This window comes from Rattus norvegicus, chromosome 17 (assembly GCF_036323735.1).
Source record: "Rattus norvegicus strain BN/NHsdMcwi chromosome 17, GRCr8, whole genome shotgun sequence".
In the NCBI taxonomy this organism is placed as follows: domain Eukaryota; kingdom Metazoa; phylum Chordata; class Mammalia; order Rodentia; family Muridae; genus Rattus; species Rattus norvegicus.
Genome location: NC_086035.1, coordinates 56,211,129 through 56,232,297, shown reverse-complemented (window position 1 = coordinate 56,232,297; position 21,169 = coordinate 56,211,129). Strand labels below are relative to the sequence as shown.

The following is a 21,169-nucleotide window of genomic DNA, read 5'->3' as shown; positions in this document are numbered from 1 at the left end:
GGTGTATATATAAATAAATACAAAAAAGTAAAACAAAACCCATTGGCACACGAAGCTGTGTTGAACCTGCCCTTCCTGTCTCTCCCTTCCTCCCTCTTCTCACTATGTTGCTTACCCAGACTAACCTCAGAATCTTATGCTTAAATGCTCCTCTCTCCTGGAACTCTACATAGGTGTGGAACCAGTCACAGCTCTATGTTTTGTTGAAGAAAAAATGTGTAAGAAGTTCTTAGAGCCCACTGATGTATTTATATACTGTGCACTACATTCTGAAATTTTCAAAGATTGTGGGGCTCCCAAACAGAGATGACTTGCATGCACCCACCCCTAGCTGAGAAGCTATTGGCAACTGATGGCTTCTGAGGAAGGGCGAGTCAGTTTCCTTTAACACTGTGATCCCTACAGAGCCCTGTACCCACACCTAGGAGTATCTATGGCTCACAAATCGAATTTTGTGGGTTATTATAAGGAGAGAAAAGAGAGTCTGAGCACGGTGGTACAAACCTTTGAACCTCACACTCAGGGCAGAGGCCGGTGGAGCTCAGTGAGTTCAACGCTAGCCTGGTCTACAATAGTGATTTTCAGGGCAGGCAGGCTATATAGAGACCCTGTTTAAACACACACACACACACACACACACACACACACGCACACACACATGACGTTGGAGGTAAATAGATCTTGGAGGAGTTAGGGTAGAAGGTGAATATAATAAACACACTGGATTCATGTATGAAATTCTTAAAGAATAAACACACTATTAAAAGGAGAGCCGCCGTAGATGACAGCTCTCTGAAGGAGAACAGCCTTCAGACAGATCCCCTAACAAAGGGGTAACTGGTTTTCAAGTTTTTGGAGGTTGGTGTAAGTTTCATGTAGATTTCATGAGTAGAGCTAGACTGGATGCCAAGTTTCTGTGGCTGCTTTCAAGGGTCTGTCTGGAAGGCCACAGCACAATGTGGCTTTTCAACTCTGTTCAAGGCAGAGCCACAGGGGAGCAAGACCTGACTTGTAGGATGGAAAATGGCAGCTAGAGAGTCTGTAATCTAACCAGACTTTAAAACCAGTGTTTAAGAGATGAATAAAGCCTTTTAGTCCCAGAACTTGGGAGGCAGGTGTGAGTTCAAGGCCAGCCTGGTCTACAGAGTGAGTTTCAGGATAGCCATGGTTACATAGTGAGATCCTGTCTTGGAAAAAAACAAAACAAATCAACAAAAACAAAACAAGAAAAGGAAGGGAGCACTATGGATCAGAGTCCAGGACACCTGGTGCCATAATACACACCTGTGTCTCCAGCTACTCAGGAAGCTGAGGGAGGATGCTCGTGGCCAAGAGGCCAGATTGGGGAACACAGTGCAAGTCTGCCTCAAAACAAGGCTGCTGGAGTGCCTTGGCAGGTGGAAGCCCATCAGGCAAGCCTGACCACCTGAGTTCCACAATGGCGAGAAAAAGACTCCAAGTATCGTCCCCTGACTTCCACTTGTCTTTGTGACAGGTGCCCCCACTATCAAACACAGGTGTATGCACACACACACACACACACACACACACACACACACACACACACACACCCCACACATTTTATGACTCATGAGGTCTTGAAGAGATGGTTCAGCCGTTAGTGCTGTCCCAGAGAACCTGAGTTCAGTTCCAGTGGCTCACAGCTGCCTGTAACTCCAGCTCTAGGAATCGCACCTACTCTTCTGGCAGATGCAGGCACCCCACTCCACTCCCACAATACTACCTATACTTTAAAAGAGTCCGGGAGAAGGAAAGCTGGGTAAAGAAACTTAAATAACAGAGGTGTGCTAGTCCCTGGGCTGTGACCAATAGCCATAGCCATGGAGGACACAGCAGCACTTCGATCCTAGTGGTGGGTGTTTCCCACAGAGAGCTCTTGGAAATCAGAATGAACTCAGCCTCATGGAATGCTATGTGTAGGGCAGAGTGGGGAGAGCTTTGCTGGTCCATCTCTGATGAGCCTCTGAGATGTGGCTCTCAGCATTCCTTAATAACCCGGCATCTTCTCCTTCTAAGACTGCGGATAAGGCCTCCCCTCCTGTAGGAGTTCTGGTTATTGGTCCAGAGAAGTGTCTCAGCCCTCTCAATAGGTGTCTGTGGGCCAAGAGTGGTACAGGCCTTTGGATGAACTAGTTGCTACCACAGTATGGGAGGCACTTGGTCCTCTACACAGGTTTGGAGCTCAGAAGACCTGGAGATTTTTCAGTTTCTGTTTCTCTAGCCCTGGGAAGGAGTATTCAGAAAGTACTAGTGTTCAGGCACTTCTGAAACTGAGACAACAGATGGATTTCAGGTCTGTTAAGCTGTTTGGGTCCTGTCTTACAGAAGAAAAATCCCTTTGTCACATCCAGTTGAATGTTCTCAGCCTTTGTGCATTCTAATTCGCCTACATCTGCATAAGACAAAAGTTCGTTTTCAGAGCAGTGAGGAGTCTGCACAATCCTAGTTATTGTACAGAAAAGCTGTGTGCCTAATGTTTTGCTCAGAGGAAATAATATATCAGGGATGCTTACTACGGTTATTTTCTGTTGCTCACACTGGTGGCCTCCTGTCTGTCTCAGAAAACAATGGGCTCTGATCTGGAGTTGTTCAGACTTTGCTGTGCTGGTTTTCATTTCATATGGATTGCAAATAAATGGGTGGGAAATGGTAATTTCTTAAATATTTTAAATAGTTGTCATAAAGTTTAATTTTACCTATGGAAGAATAGTTTGGATGTATGGCACAATATTAATACTTTGGTGAGCTAATATAAATGGAAAACTCCCAAGCGTTTTGGCTCAGATTGAAATAGTCTTGTGGCACTTGCTGCCAAGCCTGACAGTCTGAGCTTGGTCCTTGGGATATGGCAGAAAGAGGGAAGTGACTCCACAAATACTGTCCTATATATGCATGCCATGGCACATGTATGTGCACAACCCCAGGAAGTAAATGTAACTTAAGACACTAACTTTTCCAGTCCTGAACCAATTCTGTGTGCATTTCTTGGTATGTGTGTGTGTGTGTGTGTGTGTGTGTGTGTGTGTGTGTGTGACTTCTTTCAGCACAATTATATATGTTATACTTGAAAGTGGCCCAGATGTAAATATTGTATGTATGTGCTTAAACATACAAGTACTTGCAATATCTGCTTATTTAACTGTGAGTAACCTCCAGGTAAGTATATCTCAGAACTTGGGAGGCTGAGGCAGAAAGACTGCTGCAGGTTTGAGAGCAGCCTGGGCTACTTAGTGAGTACAAGGCCTACACAAGCCACAAGCTAGACCCTGTCTCAGGAAAGATAAGAATAATTAACTGTAAAGTGGGTAAGAAGGAAAGGCAGACAGAAATGGAGCTCAACAACAAGGGCTTTACTTGGGGAAAGACCTACAGAGGGGCCCCAGAGCCTGTGCTCCACCTTCAACCTGGGAGCAGGAAGGGGACTGAACATTTTCCTCTTGTTGGTCTATGGTTGGCAGTTAGGACTAGGGAGCAAAACGTCAGGTGATGGAGAAGCATCTTTCATGGCCTCCTTTATTGAGGTCGGTAGGGCAAGAATCGAGAAAAGCAGGTTACTTTAGGGTGGCTGTGGATGACAATAGAAAACCTCAGTCCGATACCTTGTAGGGTTGTTCTTATCCAGCCTGATAATGAAGCCTTTATGAAAACAAACCCAGCCCTTTGTATGCGATATTGATAACTTCAGGAAAGATCATTCAACATCTCAGAACAACTAACGAGAAACCTAGGTTTTCAAATGACAATCCACTGTTCCGAGGATGAGCAGGGGAGACCCACCCTGAGGCAAGCTGCAGCAGCATTGGTCTGCCCTGCCTGTGGGGTGCCATGTGAGCTGCCTCCTCTCTTTTGACATGACTTCTCCGACAAGGGGAAGGACGCAACCCGTTGGCTATGAAGCACAAGAAACTCTTCCTTCTCAAAGTAGCTTTCACCAGGCATTTTGTCATACCAATGAGAAAAGGTCTAATACTGTCAGGAAACTAGGACTGTCTGTCCAGCTCTGGAAGGAAAGCCACATGGTGACCAGCTATGCTCGAGAAAGTCAAGGTTGTAGGAAGCTTCCTAGCTACAGCCCCTCTGCCCCACTTCACTTCTTCCCTTCCCAGGGGCAAGCAACCACTATCATGTTTTTAGTCTCTAACCTCTGCTACTTCTGAATTATTCACCCTAAGGCAGTATCTATCATTATAAGAGGATTGAATTCTTACCACCAGCACCCCTAATCTCTCTCCAAATTATGAATTCTGCTCATCTAGTGCTAATCACAGCTAAGCCACAGAATAAGGTATGATGACTTTTTCTTTCTTGTCTGATTTTCCACCCTGGTAGTGAAATCAGTTAGTGTCTTGACTATGGTAAGCATACAGCCTTACCACTGGCTTATATCACAAGCCCTGTTTTTGTGAATCAGTAGTTTTTTACTTTGTGCCTTATGTGGCACTCGCTCAAACCAAAGCTGCACTCCAATTGCATTAACTCTCCTTTCAAAATTTGACACATCAGTTACTCTGTCCCAGTTTTTCTGAGAAACTTTCCATGGCAGCCTTCCTTCCCTAGCCAGGCGTGACTCCCCTTTATGTAGTCCACTTGGTGAATCCTCCCTAAAATTTTTACTGCTTGTAATTACATATAGGTGTGAGTGTCTGCTTGTGTGCATGTGCACAGGACTGCAGGTGACCATGGAGGTCTGAAGCTCAAGTTACAGAGTTTGCGAAGGCTGCTCGAAACCCCGTTCAGATCATCTGGAAGAGCAGTGAGTACTAACTGCCGAGCCATCTCTTCAGTTTCAACCTTTGTTTTGTTGTTGAATCTCTTTAAAAAATATTTTTATTTTTCAGACAATCTTATTACATAGGTCAGGGAGACAGCCAAAACAGTCGCTCATGATGTTGTTTTAAGCATAAGAACCTTACTGAGAGGCAGTTTCTGTTACAGATTGGCATGTTCAGAAAAGCAAGCCCATGTGTGCTCAAGTGAACAGGGCTGCAGGGACAGCCCTACTCAAGCTCAAGATTTGAGGCAGGCTAATTTAAATATAACAGACCCATTAATTTGGCAGAAATTTCAAGAAACGATATTGTATGCAGGCTATGGAATGGTAACTGCTGGGTGCTTTCAACCAGATTTACAGAGAATTGGGAGAAAGTTAGGCTGGGTGAGCAGGGGTTGGAAAAAGCTGCTATAACTTTTAAACCTAGTGCCTTACAAACACAAATACATTTGCCTTTTCTGTAGAGAGAACCTGCAAAAACAGCTACTAGGGTGGGATTGGGAGTGGGTCCTGCTCAAGCAAGGCTACCTAGGAACTTTCCAAGTCCATCCACTCAAGTGTTGAGTAGCTGCTGGAGCTGTGGTCCGAGAAGTTCTGACTACGAGCTGGCCACAGAACATGGAGTCTGCCAGCCCCATGGTGCCAGGTCTGCATATGTGGGATGTAAGAGTTGTAGAGTCAGAGGCTTACATCAACATCCAGAATAAAACAAACTAACAAAAGGCCCCAGAAACATGGCATGGTTGGCTTACCTTCTGGAAGACTCCAAGAGGGCTGTGTATGAGTGGGGAGACCCCAACATAGAACATCTGCTGAGGAAAGGTACAGGTCCCAAGCAGGACAAATGACAGAAGGGAAGCTAATCCAGGCTCACATTATGCCACTCACTATGCACCCTGCAAGCTGGACTTGGCTTTGGAGAAAGCAATGCTTGCCTTGCCGGGGTTGAGCTTTGTGTCCAATCTTGCCTCATGCCACTGTATAGTGGAAAATATTTTAGAGCTCAGAAGTTAAGTTTTTGCACTGACAGCCTGTGAGAGGCTGTTAGCAGAGGCATTTGTATGAGGACTGCTGACATGGGTTCAATCTCTGGACACTACACAGTAACTGGAAAGACTTGTCCTCTGACCTCCACACATATCCTGTGGTACACACACATCCGCGCTCACACCATCAATAAAATGTTTGTCTCATTTGCCAAGTGGAATACTTTGAGCATTCATACAGTGTTGGGTCCGATAAAAGGATGGGGACTTGATGTCAGACTGGATATCATGAGGTTAAAATGACAAAGCTCAGACTATAGAAGGGACTATAGAAAGAACATGAAGAGGAAACACACTAAAAACAAACTGTAGACACAAGGGCAACTTTTCTTCTCATACAATAGAGGAGCCATTCTCCAATTTGGCAGAAAGATTAGAAAATATCAACCTGTGAGAGAAAATGGTATGTCCTAGAATCAGGTACTTGTTTTATTTCTGTTGCTGGAACAAAAACAACTTTATTTTGGCTTTATTTTGTTCTTGAGAGGACAGTAGTCTATCATGGGGATGAAAGCATAGTTGCACACACTCCAAAAACAGAACAGGAAGTAGGGCAAAACTGTAAGCTTTCTCTATCAGGGCTTCACTGACTAGACTCTGTGAGTAGGGAACCAAGTGTTCAAATACATGCCCCTATCGGAGTGAACATTTTACATTCATCCCTCCAATGACTAGCCAGATGAGAACAGATGTTTAGGCAGGAGCAAAGCTATGAAGAACTCTATGTAGGACACCACTATGCCAACCAGGAAATGGTACCCACCACAGAATGGTACTTCAGTTGAATGCCAATAGTGAGCTCTAACAAAGCCACACCTGGTCCATTCTAAAACAAAGACTGATTTCTAGAAGTCTGAGCTAATCACTGCTCTGGTGACATGTTCTACCTGCCACCTGGTGGGCTTGGCCATCCTTGAGGAGAGCAGCTACACTGTCTTCTATTCTGGAAGGGCCAGAGATGTGGCTCTTCTGCTTCTGGTCTGAAGATGTCCTGGCAGAGGATCTAGCACACTTGGTTATTGTAAGACCTGGAGACTGACTTCACAGAGGGGCAACTAACTCCCACCGATCAGATCACACTCTTCAAAGCCCACAAGCTGCAGGCCTGGTAGCATAAGAGGACTGATGGTGGTGTTAGCTGAAGGGCCATCTCAGAATCTAGTCTTTAAGAACAAGGCATTATCCTTTAGAGCACAAGACACACTCATATAAGTATTTTTGAGTCCTTTGTTCCCAGAAAAACACGGTTCTAGGAGTAGAAGGGAGCACCAAAACCCATTTATCTTTTCCATCGTGATCATGGGAACACTGTGTCCTCTATAACCCAGAGTTCTACAAAGATAAAGTTCCTGATCCTCAAAGAGAAAAGCTTTACAACTCAAACTCAATCCTGCAGGTCCTCCACTGCTTCATGCAAATTCTTTGTGTGCACATGAATTTGTAGATTGTAGGCCATCATTCCCCAAATTACCATCTATCTTGATTTTTCTTTGAGACAGGGTCTCTTCTTACGCTGGGAGGTACTATTCAGGTTAGGTTGGCCTCTCAATTGGGCCACAGAGAACAATTTGTCTTTGCCTCTCTGGGACTGTATTATAAGCATCACCTCCCCCCACCCCCTTATGTGCATTGTTTTGACTGCATGTATGTCTCTGTGAATTCCCTGGAACTGGGGCTATAGACAGTTGTGAGCTGGGAATTGAACTTGGGTCTGTTAGAAGAGCAGCCAGTGTTTTTAACCATTGAGGCATCTGTAATACAAACTTTCGTCGAGGACACCTCTATAATTGCCCGAGAACTGAGGGTTTGTCCTCACTTAGGACATTTCAAAAGCACTACAATCCCTGTAATCGCTTGCATCAACTGCCTAGCATGAAATGGCCACGTTCTCTGGCTCTTCCGGTCATTTAGATATTAAAGTGGTATCTACCCCCTGTCCTAGTTTGCCTTCTTACTCCAAGTATACACATCTGCACACACATCTTCACACGATGAAGTAAGTCCTTTACCATCCTACCCTTTATGTGTACTAGTCTGGAAACCTTGGTTTACATTTAAATTTCTTCAGAAAAGGAACCAGCCTGAAAACTCAAAAACCTAAAAAAAACGAAACCAGGGTTGGAAAGATGGCTCAGTTGGTAAAGTGCTTGACAACCGGGGAGATGGAGCTTACTGGATGGCATACTAGCCTAGCTGAAGGGGTGAGCTTTGTGTCCAATGAGAAGCCTGTCTCAAAAAGTCTGGTGGAGAGTGCATGTATACACAGAAGGAACAGTGAACAACAAATGGTCATCCCTGAAGATGAAGAGAACCATGATGTTCTGAAACAACAGAACTGGGTATCCACCCCACCTTTCTTATGCAAACTAACCTTTCCTAACCAGACAGAAAGGGCGAGTTATCTACTGAGGCTAACAAAAGGGACAATAGAAGCTGACATTTAGTAACTCCTACTGAGCATCTATGGCATTAGGTGCCTGATAACCCATAAGAGAGACTGTAAGGCATCATGCACCTCTTGATGTAATACTAGTAGAACTACTGGCGAGGCAATCCCCCCACCCAGGTCCCAGTGGACCAGAACAAATGCACAGAAAATACAAACATCTGGGGAACTATGGCAGGCTACCTGCTTTCCTCATAAACAAACTTCAAGAAAAAATAAGAGATAGAAGAATACACTGCAATATGTGGTCCTTAACTGGATCTCGATGTAACAAGCTTCTTAGAAAACTAAAATATCTGGTTAAGAAATTATTTCTGTTTTGCTGTAATAATGGTATCTGGTGTGTATATATATATATACATATATATATATATATTTAAAGTTTTATTTATTTATTTTACGTATGTGTGCACACTGTCCCTGTCTTCAGACACACCAGAAGAGGGCGTCAGATCCCATTACAGATGGCTGTGAGCCACCATGTGGTTGCTGGGATCTGAACTCAGGACCTCTGGAAGAGCAGTCAGTGCTCTTAACTGCTGAGCCACCCCTCCAGCCCCGTGTCTATGTTCTTTTTAAGACAAGGCAAAAGACAGGGTCTAGACTGGCCTTGAACATTAAAGGCATGCCCACCACGCCTGCCTTTGTTGTGTGCTTTATCTGTAAAAAGTACACATTAACATCAGTGTGAAAATACCTTTAAAGTACAATGTACGATTAGGGTTACAGATAAAATGGTGAACTAGTAGTTGTTGAAAACCAAGAACAAGTAACTTAGAGGTTACTTATTCTATTCTGAAATATGGTTAAAACTTTCTACAATTCTAAAAGATGCAAGCCAAAATACAAAAGAGCCAATCCCACTTGATTTGAGAAGCAGCCACTTGTTGCTAAAACATACACAGATGAGTATGAGTAGAGGGATACAACCCCCTCCCCGACTCCCACTAACCAGTCAGGGCGGGCCATTCAGTTATATAAAATCAAGCTAATACTTCATGAAGTAAGGTTCAAATATGTCACTACATTTCAAAAAGATTTTCCTTTATTTAAATACATTTACAGCATGCAGGTTAACTTAAAATTATATGTTGTTTTCCCAAACCAATTATGTTTAAATGTAATCCTAAACACTGAAAATAAACCAACATATTCCACAGGTAGGCTTAGACTCTCTTCTGTTACCTCAAATCAATTCAGAGTTGCAAATAAATTCAGTAATGCATAGTAGCTAGTTTCCTTAAATTAGGCAAATAATTTAATTGATCACCATGAATAAATACTATTCGTATTTCATTGAGTTTCTCTTCTGAACCAATTACTAATACCACTCAGAGGAACATTAATATATCCAGTCACAAAAAAAAGACACTGCAAATTAAAATATTTCAATATTCTAGATGATTAAAAATGTCCATTTTGAGTGAATGCTATTTTAAATGACCTATCATAGCAAAAAAGAGCAGTTCAGTTCACTGAAAAGAAATTTATGAAATTCTTAGTATACTTTATGAAAGTTTGAAATTATAAATAGAAAAGAAACATTTAAGATTAAAAAAAAAACTAACAATGTGTTTTCTTAACATGCTAGTTACAATTCATTGTGTGTTATACAAGCACCAACACCCATGATACATCTTAAAACTTCTATACTCAGACAAGAGAGGATTTCTTTCCCACTGTGAAAACTGCCCAAGAGGCAAGTTTTCCTTTGGGAAGACTGTCCTTATGGATGCAGCCAGACGCCTCTCAGACAGCGATGAGCACAGGAGCCGTGCATCACGAACGATGCACCTTACTAACCGCTTACACCTCGCTGCATCAAGCTCTCTCTTCAATTTGTGGAGTGTTTCTTTCAATCATAAAAGCAACACAATCATTAAAGGCTGCAGACTACAACAGCAAAGATTCTGACTGTTAAAAAAATAAATAAATTTATTTTTCAAATCAAAATTATTATAAAAGTGGAAATTACAATAGTTAAGGAAATAGAAAAATAAGCCAATTATGATCTGAGTCTTCTGACTATGGCTCCAAATTTAATAATACAAATATCTGTATATAAAACTTTTCCAAAGATTCTGCCAGCCAGATTCTAACACAGAACTTCCAAAGCTTCTCTACTTATCAAATAACCTCAGACACTCCATTTCCTGTGGATTTCTTGCTAACAGGGCTGCAGTTACCCTAAGCACTGAGGAAGCAGAGGTTGAAAATCTTTCCCTGTTACTTTTATAGATCCTTAAAATATACTTGATTGAGTTTAATCATCTGAAAAATAAGTGCCAAAAATAGGTATACACTTAGTTCTAATTTAAAAATTATTCATTATGGCCAACAATTTTTTCTCATTTTTTTTGAGAATTATTAGTGACTTCCAAACAATTTACTATTCCTAACTAAACAAATTATAGTGTATGACTTAGTGTAAAAAGTAAAAACCACCTTCAAGATTTCAGAGCAAAATTAACCATGTAGTTTTAAATTTATAGTTTATCTGTCCTGTTCACAATTTTTCTCATTTTTCAAAGGCTATAAATTTATCAGTCAACACAATTATTTAACATTTGAAAATTATTTAATTCTATAATGTCTTAATCCACTTATTTCCTAATATTGAGGATGACATTAGCTTCTGTTCAATTCTTACTTTAGCAGGTGGATATAACAGAATAAAGCAGGGCACCACTGTCCCTATGTTAAGCTATGTTAAGTGCAGAAGTGGAAAGAAGGGATATAGTCATTTCCAAACTCATCTTTAACATAATATTCACTTTTGATATGTAAGATATTTGTATTCAAAGTAATATGCAACAGACATCTCATGAGCCTGCTCGGTCTTGAACTCCTGGCTAATTAAGTCAGAGGTCTCGAAGCTCAATGTTTTCAGAGGCAAGCTTCAGAGACTATACCAGCAACATGAACCCTAATTTCATTTCAAGGATTTTTATTTTTAAGTGAACTTTTTATTTCTTGAGTTTTGAGACAGGGTCACCCTATATAGCCCTGGCTGTCCTGGAACTCACTATGTAGGCCAGGCTGAACTGAACTGTCTGACTGATACCCATCTGCCTCTGCTTGGGATTAAAGTTGTGTATCCCACTTGAGGGACTTTTAAAATACAGTACTGACCTGATATATTCTGTGGCAAGTAGTGTTATAAGTGGTAAAATTTAAGACATTTAATCTAAATGTTCCGTATTTCCATAAAAAAAAAAAAAAGACATTTTAGTAGAAAAGGGAACATGAAAAGCAATAGCAGCTAGGTAATGTAAACCAAGATTACACATACACAGAAAAGGCCAATCAAGTAGCACAGTCCTGTAACACAGTTACTCGGCACAGTGAAGACATGATGGACAGACTATGTAGTAAGTAGGGCCACAGTTGTAAACTGTCATCTCCCTTCTAGGACATCAGCATTGCACTCTAGTGTTGGGAAGCAGCAGAGCTTACAAGAGTGGGTAGGAAACAGCTGTACAAGCCAGGAGTAATTTACACATTAGAAAATTAAATTCCTACAATCCCAAGGGATAGAGGTTAGTTATTGAAAGACTGATTTTACGTCCTCTTCAAACTTCAATTACTTTTCAACACCTGAAATAGGAGAAAGCAGAGAGAATTTTAGTTTTTATAAAACTCATGTTTGAGATTAATGATGAACAAAATAAGAATGATTTAATTTCTTTAAAAATATGTTTTAGTAAGTTTTTTTGTGCATAACTCTCTTGCCTGCATGATATGTGGACCACATGATTGGTGGTACCCATAGAGTATAGAAGGATTCCCTGGAACTGGAGTTATGGATGGTTATAAGTTACTATGTGGATAATGGGAACCAAACTTAGGTCCTTTGCAAGACAGCAAGTGCTCTTAACCAACACACACCTCTCCAGCTCCTTATTTCTTTCTTTTACTCATCTGTCTTCTAACTCAACTTATTTATGAGCAGGACAATGTTTACAAGGTCAGCCCATCATTTTTTCACCCCCAGTTAATAAAACCATATGTGGGCTGATTAATGAATTATTTTAATAACAAAATAGAGCTGGGCATGGTGGCTCAAACTCGTAACACAAGCATTTGGAAGTATGAGGCAGGAGGTTTACCATGAGTTGAAGCTGAAGGGGAGCAAGGGGGTGGGCACACAGGAAGCATGAGGAAGTACTGGGGGAGAGCAGGCTTGTCAATCTTTAAACAGTAAACACGACATTCTTAAGTCAAGGACTACTAATTAGCAGCAGTTAGTAGCAAATAAATGTGGCTTAAATAAAAATAAGGAAGCGCTGGGAAACAGATCCCCAGAACCCACTGAAGCAAGTCTAGGAGGGCCTGTAATCCTGTGCTCTTATACCTGCAAGATGGGAGCTGAAAACAAGAGAATGTCTGGAAGCTGGAGGGATAGTCAGACTGGAACATGCAGGAGAGACCCTGTCTCAAACAAGGTGGAAAGCAAGGATTGACACCCAGTATTGACCTATGACCTCCACAAATAGGCTGTGCCATTTGTGAGCCAACAGACATACCCTAAAACACACAACTATCTTTAAGCTGGACTTAGTAAGAAAGCCATGTGACAGAAGATAGGCTATGTAAAACTGGAAACAAAAGGCATTAAACATTATTATTAATTACCACCCAAATAAATCCATGTTTTCTTCAACATTTAAAAAGTAGTTTAAAAAAGTTCCTTCAGGGTATTTAACTTTTCAACAGTTTGAGACACACTGATCTAAGAAATTAAAAGGCTCACGGGATGACGGGCATGCATGTCAGAGTGCATGCTGCTTTTGCAGAGGATCTCAGTTCAGTTCCCAGCACCCACTAGGAGGTGCACTGCTGCCTATAATTCAGTTCCAGTGGGAATGATGTCTCTGGCCTCTGAGGGCTGACACATATATACATAATTTTAAAAAGAAATAAGTAACAAAAATTAAATAAAAATTGACTATCGTTTGGTCCAGCAGCATAACAAACAATTACACTTCATAAATATACTTTTCACTCAGTTGAGCTAGCTCTCTCCTGTGCTAACCACCATCACTATGTAGACGCTGCTGTACGTAAGTGGCCACGTCTACTCTATGCGCATGAAGTGTGAGTCCAAGGTCACATGAATTTTAACATGAAAAAAAACGTCTGAATATACCAACTACTGAGCTCTAAAACTCCCTCCTCTAGCGAGGCAGAAGGGGCAGCTTCTGTGTAGCGAAAGCTTGATGCTATGTGGTGATATCCTAACTCATGGAATTCTCAACCGTTACCAGCTTACTAATAAGGAGGTTGATGTCAGCTACTAGTCCAACATGGGCAGAGAGACAGGATTTGGAGTGTGTGTGTGTGTGTGCATGCGTGTCTGCCTGTCTGTGAGGGGAGCATCTCTCAGTGTAGGAACAACTAATCTGTTTCCTGTGTCACTAGAATATAGCTCAAGTAAAAGTGCTTACATTATGGGCCTGGTGACATAGGTTTAATCCCAGCACCCAGGAAGCAAAGGCAGGTGAATCTCTGTTGAGTTCAGGTTTACGTACCAGGCAAGCCAAGGTGTAAAATGGGACTCTTGAATCAAAAAAAGAAAAAGGAAACAACCCCCCCCCAAACATGCCTAAGTCATTCAGTCTACACTGAATAAAAGAATACAGTAGCTACACACATATTAGACACATCCAAAAGGAGGTAGCATACATTTGTGATACCAGGTGTCTTTTTTTTTTTTTTTTCTTTTTTTCGGAGCTGGGGACCGAACCCAGGGCCTTGCGCTTGCTAGGCAAGCACTCTACCACTGAGCTAAATCCCCAACCCCCAGGTGTCTTTGGTAGGTCACTGTCACTACAAAGTAGAGATCTATTCTAGATTAAAAGAAACTTAAAAATACAAAGTTCTAGATCATGCCCTGGTTTAGAAAAGTTAGATACACAGGACATTAACAAGAAATAGAGAAGAGCTAAGGGTATAGCTCAGTGGGTCCAGCCTTGACTAGCAGGTACAAAACCACAGCACCCCAGATATACAAGAGGAAGAACCAAATTTAGACATCAGGCATTACACATATTAATGTGAGATGTGATTATTACAACTGCATAAAAAGCTATTTTCATGAATGTATAACTTATTTTTATAGTGAATTCTAGAAGGACTCAGAGGAGAATGAGTTTTCATGTGTGTGCATACATAGGAGGCCAGACAGCGGTCATCTGCTTTACCATTGTATTTTTTGACACAGGGTAGCTTAGTGAACCCAGAACTCTCCAGTTCCAGGGACTTCCCCTCCCCCGAGCTGGGTTTACAGATGTCCTCTTCCTTGTCTAACTTCTACATGCACACCAAGCCAAAGACAGGTCCTCAGGCCTGTTTGGCAGCTTCACTCACTTGACAGATGGAGCCATCTCCCCAGCCCAGAAAGAACAGACTTTAACGAGTTGCTTTGTTCAAGTTCATGAACGCAGCAAAGCCAGACTGACACTCAGAACTTCCAATCCCATGCTCTTTATCTCTCTCACTTAAATCTCATACTAGATAGAAAAAACAAAATAGTACATTTTTAACCTCTCCAGATTGTTGGCTTAATTTCTACTCAAAACAGCACTATATAAAGTAAAAACCAAGCAAAATTAAAATGAACCAACCTTAGGAATTCTCAGAAGCAGAGCTTCTGAGCTAACCATCTCATAATTATTTAGTATTTTAGAATTTCAGCATTTCTGTGGAAGGTCTGTAGTTAAAAGTCAGACTTCTGGACTGTCATAAAATATCAGATAGCCATTCACTAATGAACAAAGGGCTGAGTGTATTACTAAGTTAAAAAGAAAGCTATCAAGTACCACATGGGGAACAGGGGTGGTGTGTTATTTCTAGAACTTATACATGTGAAATTATAGTAGTATATACAGAAAGTCCTCAAATGACATTCGTTATCTTCCTGCCAGAAACAGATAATAAGCCTGCATTTGATCCCAGGGCCCACACACTGTGGAAGTGGAAGAACACCCTCTCAAATGCCTTCTAATTTTCAACTTATGTGCGCGTGTATGCACGCGCGCACACACACACGACACACACACACACACACATACCAAAAAATGGGAGAACATTCAGAAACCTATTAGAAAAATCAACTCACAGGGGCTGGATACCTCAGCACTTAAGAGCACTGGTCCCTCTTCCAGAGGACAGGGATTCAATCTCTAGCACCAACATGGCAGTTCACTTCTGTCTATAACTCCAGTCCCAGAGGATCTAACACTCTTCTGTCCCACGGGGGCACTATATGCATATGGTATACAGATATACATGCAAGCAAAACACTCACACATAAAATTTAAAAAAAGAGAAAAATCGACTCTCAACAGGCGAATGAAATGGGTACTGTTTAAAAAGGCAATGTAAATGGAGGTGTGTGTGCATATTAAGTCACCTTCATTCAGGACACCCATGGGATGCTATTTTTGGCCTATCAAATTAACTACTAATAATTCTGGCAAGGATACAACCAAATGCTAATTTTTATTAGGATGCAACTTTCTAGAAAGCAACTGTAAGATCCTTAAAAATGTCAGGCTGTAGAATGCCAGTTTTGGGAATCTTCTCAAGTATCTAAAGGATGAGGGAGTATATAAGATACTTCATATTTCAAATGTCATTTATAGAAGCAAAAATTAGAATGAAATTAATGTGCTTTATTATGTTTCTAGTAAAGGGAATATTATAAACCAGTGCATACCCATTGTGTAGGGTACAAAGAATTATTACAAATGATCCAATGTGTTTTAAAATTAGTTAACACAAAACTAAACATAAATTATCTGTAGCATGAAACAGACTACAAGAAATCATGCCAAGTTGTTTTTATAAAACCACACACAATAAAAAAAAAAAAAAAAATCCTGATTCTTCTGCGAAACTCCTATCCTAAGCTAAGTAGCTCAGTGTTTCCATACACAGTTACAACTCAAAAGCCAGGCATGGCGCCACACCTGCAATGTGTGTCGGTGTTCACGCCTGCTTGCCTCCACCACCTCGAAGCCCCACTGGCTGGTTGTTCTGAACAAATGAGCCTCCTCCACGAACTGCACCGGGGTGAGTTGGAGAGGCTGCTGGATGCTGTCCAGGACGGATAGGTTTTGCTGTGAAACAGAAAATAGAGTCAGAGTAAGGTGTAACAGTGACTGCAATGATTCCACAGGGGTCGGAGTTTCGGTCGGTCGGTGTCTGTCTGTCTGTCTGTCTGTCTGTCTCTGTCTCTGTCTCTGTCTCTCTCCTCGCTAGCCATTTCCGAGGAGTTTATTGGGTTAATATTTTGTGTTTTCATTTCTTGACACGCTTTTTTTCTCAGTTATCTCTCATTCTTCAGAAATAATATAATCTCTTGCCTCTAATAATCTTTTAAAATATTTGCTATTTGTTAAATTTTGAAGTGGTATGTAGTCCTGGTAGATAGTCTATGTAGTCCTGGTTGTCCTGGAACTCTCTACATGGACGAGGCTGGGCTAGACCACACAGATGGGTCCTTTTCAGAGTCAGCTCTCTCTCCACTGTGGGATGTAGGGATCAAACACGAGCCACCAGGTTTGCATAGCAAGTGCTTGCACCTACATCCTCACATAATCCCTTTTCTGCACCAGTGAGTATTCTAAACCCAAGAAACTAACTGCTGCTATCACCTGTCCTTTCTGGAAATTCTCTTATCTTCCGTGGTGTTTCCCTGGACAGGGCCTCCTGGCCTTGACCCGTCTAGTTACTTAATTAGCTCTCTCTCAGTTTCTATCTTCTCTCCCAACAGCACCATCACTCTTTAGTAATTTATAAAATGAAGACAGGAAACACCACCATGACGAAGCATGATAAAGGAGGCAATGTTCTCAAGCTGAAGGGCCACAAGCTACCTGAGCATGCTCTACTCACCAATCTGTGCAGAGTGTCCCCTTCTGGCCATATTCTTTGACCTGACTGCTTCCTTTATCCTGTCTACTTCTTGCTGATAGCGTTTGCGGTCTCGAGATGCATTTTCTTTGGCTTCTTTCAGGGCTGACTCCAAAGCTTTCACTCTCTCTGCAGTAGCTCTAAGTCGTTTCTCTAACTTAGGAAGTTCACAGCGAAGATCTGCATTATCACGCACCAACTAAAGGCACACAGAGAAAATCTGTTTAAGAGATAGTAGCCTAGAACAGTCTCAAAGCCACTCTAGCAGATGACCTTAAGTCCTAACCCTGCTCTATCCCAAGGGCTGGGAGTAGAGGCCCTGTCACCAAACTAGGTTCCTATGACGCTGAGGACAGAAGCCAGGGAGTTCCGAATGCTTGGCAGGCACTCTACCAACAGAGCTAACATCCTAGCCCCCCTCATTTAATTATTTTTTATCCAGTGACTGGCCTGTAATCCCCCTGTACCTAGGTAGACACCGAAGTACAACAGTGCTAGTAGACGACACTTTCTTTCTTCAGTAATACAACACAGCTGGTCAAGCAATTGTTCCTTTAGGTATATTTTTGAGACAAGGTTTCATGTATCCCACATGGCCTCCCAACACACGTAGTGAACGATGATCTTGATCCTCTGGTCTGTCTCTATGTCCCAGTTGGGATTACAGGTGGTCACTACCATGCCCAGTCTTTATGGAGGTAACAGGTACTGAACTCAGGCTTTCACACATTCAAGGAGAACACTGTGCTGAGGTGAGTCCCCAGATTGCTCTCTAGGCATATGACAGGTCCAAGTAAGCACACTAATAAAAGCTCAAGTCTACACTGGTGAAAGCACAGAGTTTGCATAATAAAGTGACATTTTTAAAAGTTAGTAAAACACAGTGCAAGGCCCTGGGTTCAGCCCTTAGCTGGGGGGGAGGGTGAATTAGCAAAACACACATTCCTATACAAAATATAAACTGCTCACTATATAACATGGTGTAATTTCGGATTACAGGGGAAAAAGTTCAACAAAGAAAAGACTGCATTAACTACAAAAGGAAGCTTATCCAATAAATTAACAAGAAATTTCAACCTTGAACTCCTATAGAGGAAATATGAATATTTCATGCTTTCATAGGATTTGTTTAATAACAACATGTTGATAAGAACATTAACTCCCGACCTGGGCAGAGTAGTTCACACCCGTAATCACAGCACTTAGGAAGGAGAGTCAGGACTGCAGAAGTACATAAGACCCAGACTCATAAAATGGAAAGTAAACATGTTACCTTCCCTGCACATGCCTGGTCCCCACAGAACTGCTTACTGAAACAGGAGTGGTACATCGCTAACAGTCTGGGGCCCTGGAGGTGAAATGCTTCCTACGCCATCTGTGGCTCTGTAACGCTGCTGCACGGCACTCCATTACCTGCTTGTGCACTTTGGTGAGCTGCTCCAGATTGTTTTCAAGGAAGGAGATTTTCTGCTTCTGTGCAGCACTGCCGCCAGTGTCGTCTGAGTCCACCTCAGCGCTCTGACAGCACAGAGACAAAGCAGTAAGGAAGTGTAAAGACCAGAGGACCCAAGCTTCCTCCATACAAACACGGACGTCCCAGACTCACACGGGCACAACCACGTAACATACTCTTAAAGCACCACACACACAGCAAGCACCATTTGTACAAGCAGCCCTGGGCACTCTGTGATCACCTTTTTCACCCTGGTAGCCAAGTCCTGAACAAAGAGCTTGCGCAGGTTGTGTAAAGTCTGAAGTTCTTTTGCCTTGAATTAAGAATAAAGAAATCGGTCTTACAATCACAATACTTAAGGCAGAAAATCCAAAGCATGCTCCCCAGTCCTGTTTCCATATTTTCTTACCACCGTCTCTTCCAACCCCTTCAAATCTTGCCTTGCTTGTTCTCGTCTGTCTTGCATAACCCTAAATTGAAGCAACAATTACATGCTTTCAACATTGATTCCATAAATTCCAACTTTATTTAGCAAAAATTACATCAAACTTTATTAAACTCAAATAGAAATATGCTTACACTTAAACAACAGTTTGCCCATGCAGTACCTTTTGAAGGGATCTGCATGTATGCATTTCCATCTCTTCTTCATTATCTAGCTTATTAGGAGAAACAGGGCTCATACAGCAATGGAAGAGATCAAACAGTATGTGCCAGAGTTCATATAAGGATGGCTTTTATTTTAAAATATGGTACACAGAGTAAACTGCTATTTATCTAAAAAGATACTAAGTGGAAGTTGTTGATAATAAAATTTGTCTGAGACTAAAGCATTTTACACTATATAAAAGTATAGCTGAAATTCAGCAGAATCTTCTATCTCCCCACTCCAACCCCATCCCTCACTGCAGAGCTGGGACTTAAATCCAGGCCCTTGTGCACACCTGGCACATTCCCAGCCCCGAGCAGAACCTTCATGCAATGCACTCTCAACTGCTCCTCTGGTGTAACATCTAAATGCTGTAGCTTACTTGCAAATTATTTCTTAAAACTCAAGACTCTAGAAAGCCAGTAACTCACAGTGAATGAGAAAAAGCAAGGGGGAAAATCTCTGCTCAAGAAATTAAGGTTAGGGGTAGCTGGTCTGGCAGCTGAGAACACTTGAGACTCTTGCAGAGGACTCCAGTGTGATTCCCGGAACCCACATGCTGACTCAACAGTTTGTGGCTCCAGTTTCAGGGGATCCATCACCTATTCCTGACCTCTGTGGGTACCAGGCATGTACATGGTAAACATGAATAAATCTGAGCAGGCCATTCACACGCATTGAGAGAAGGTGGGAAAACAAAAACCGAACACTACAACTTTATTTTAAAAAGAAGATCAAAACAAATGATTTCATGAAAAATCAAATTTGACAAAATGTAGCAATAGAAGTATATCCCACAATTTTCTAGGTTATTATCAGATTTTAAGATGGTCTTTATGATAGATTCTGAAGTACTATAGACACCAAGAAAACAGCAGGCAGTCTGAGAAACATAAGTAGTCTTGCTTTCACTCAAAAATAAGCACATGTCACAAATTAAAGCAATGCAGAAAGAAGACAGCCATGCCCATGGGCAGTACCTGCAGCCTTGTGTTTGTAAGCTTTAACCCAAGCAGCACTCACGTGAGCTCATGCAGCTTCCTGCTCTTCTCCTGGTCTACAGCCTTTAGCCTCTCATGCTCCACCCTTAGCCGCTCCTGTTCCAACACCATCTTCTGGTTTTGGCTGACAAAAGAACAGAATAAAAGTTCAACCTCAAAAGTTATCTGAACGTCATCACCAAATTTAACTCTTTAAAGGGGTCTGCCTTTTAAAATAGGATGTTACTACATATTCCTGATTAGGAACTTGCCATCTTCCTGGGCCTGAACTTTGACAAGCTCAATTTCTTCTGCCAACTGGTCAGGGTCTCATTACTCTGATTTCATGAGGGTAAAACAGGAAGGGCATGGCCACCCTCAAGTCATTTAGGATTTCTCCTATGGTCACTAAGTCACTGATCAATCTGTTCCCCACACCTTTATCTCCATCTCACAAAATTTGTCATCACTTATTTTCTTTATTTTTTTACTCAAATTATCACAGATCTCTCCAATTTATACTCTACATATGTGAAGACAGAAAACATTCGAAGAGAAGAAAAAAAACCTCATCTCAATGAACACAGAAGGTTTCTATGAGGATGCCTGTCCATCAGTACCTCCTGTCTGAAGAGCCAACCTCCCTGAATCAGTCGCTACCAACGCAGAGAAAAGCACAGTACTTACTCTTGGAGATCAGTGATTAGCTTTTCCTTTGCCTCAACTTCATCTCGTAAACTACTGATTTGTTTTTGGTGGGTTTCTCTGTGACTCTGGATCTGCTGTTCAACAGCTTGCTGAAATTCGGAAGGGAAAAGTTCAAAGTTAGATTAAGATTACTAATAATGATGGATTAAAGACATCAGGGTGCACTAGACAGCAAA

General features: G+C 41.7%; 1 protein-coding gene and 1 long non-coding RNA gene across 2 annotated transcripts in view; one reads left to right on the top strand and one right to left on the bottom strand.

Moving 5' to 3' along the window:
* Positions 1-3,982: 3,982 nt before the first annotated feature.
* Positions 3,983-21,169, top strand: LOC134482723 (uncharacterized). The gene is made up of 2 exons (XR_010059198.1): positions 3,983-4,774; positions 20,791-21,169. It is a non-coding gene; the product is annotated as an uncharacterized LOC134482723 (long non-coding RNA).
* Kif5b (kinesin family member 5B) overlaps positions 9,308-21,169 on the bottom strand; it is a 37,605-nt gene continuing 25,743 nt past the window's right edge. Inside the window, exons 19-26 of the mRNA NM_057202.2 lie at positions 20,973-21,082; positions 20,329-20,430; positions 19,066-19,126; positions 18,898-18,969; positions 18,617-18,721; positions 17,186-17,402; positions 16,258-16,407; positions 9,308-11,881 (exon numbers count right to left, since the gene is read on the bottom strand). Coding sequence (NP_476550.1) covers positions 16,277-16,407; positions 17,186-17,402; positions 18,617-18,721; positions 18,898-18,969; positions 19,066-19,126; positions 20,329-20,430; positions 20,973-21,082 — 798 coding nt within the window. The 3' untranslated portion in view covers positions 9,308-11,881; positions 16,258-16,276. The remainder of the gene's footprint in view (positions 11,882-16,257; positions 16,408-17,185; positions 17,403-18,616; positions 18,722-18,897; positions 18,970-19,065; positions 19,127-20,328; positions 20,431-20,972; positions 21,083-21,169) is intronic.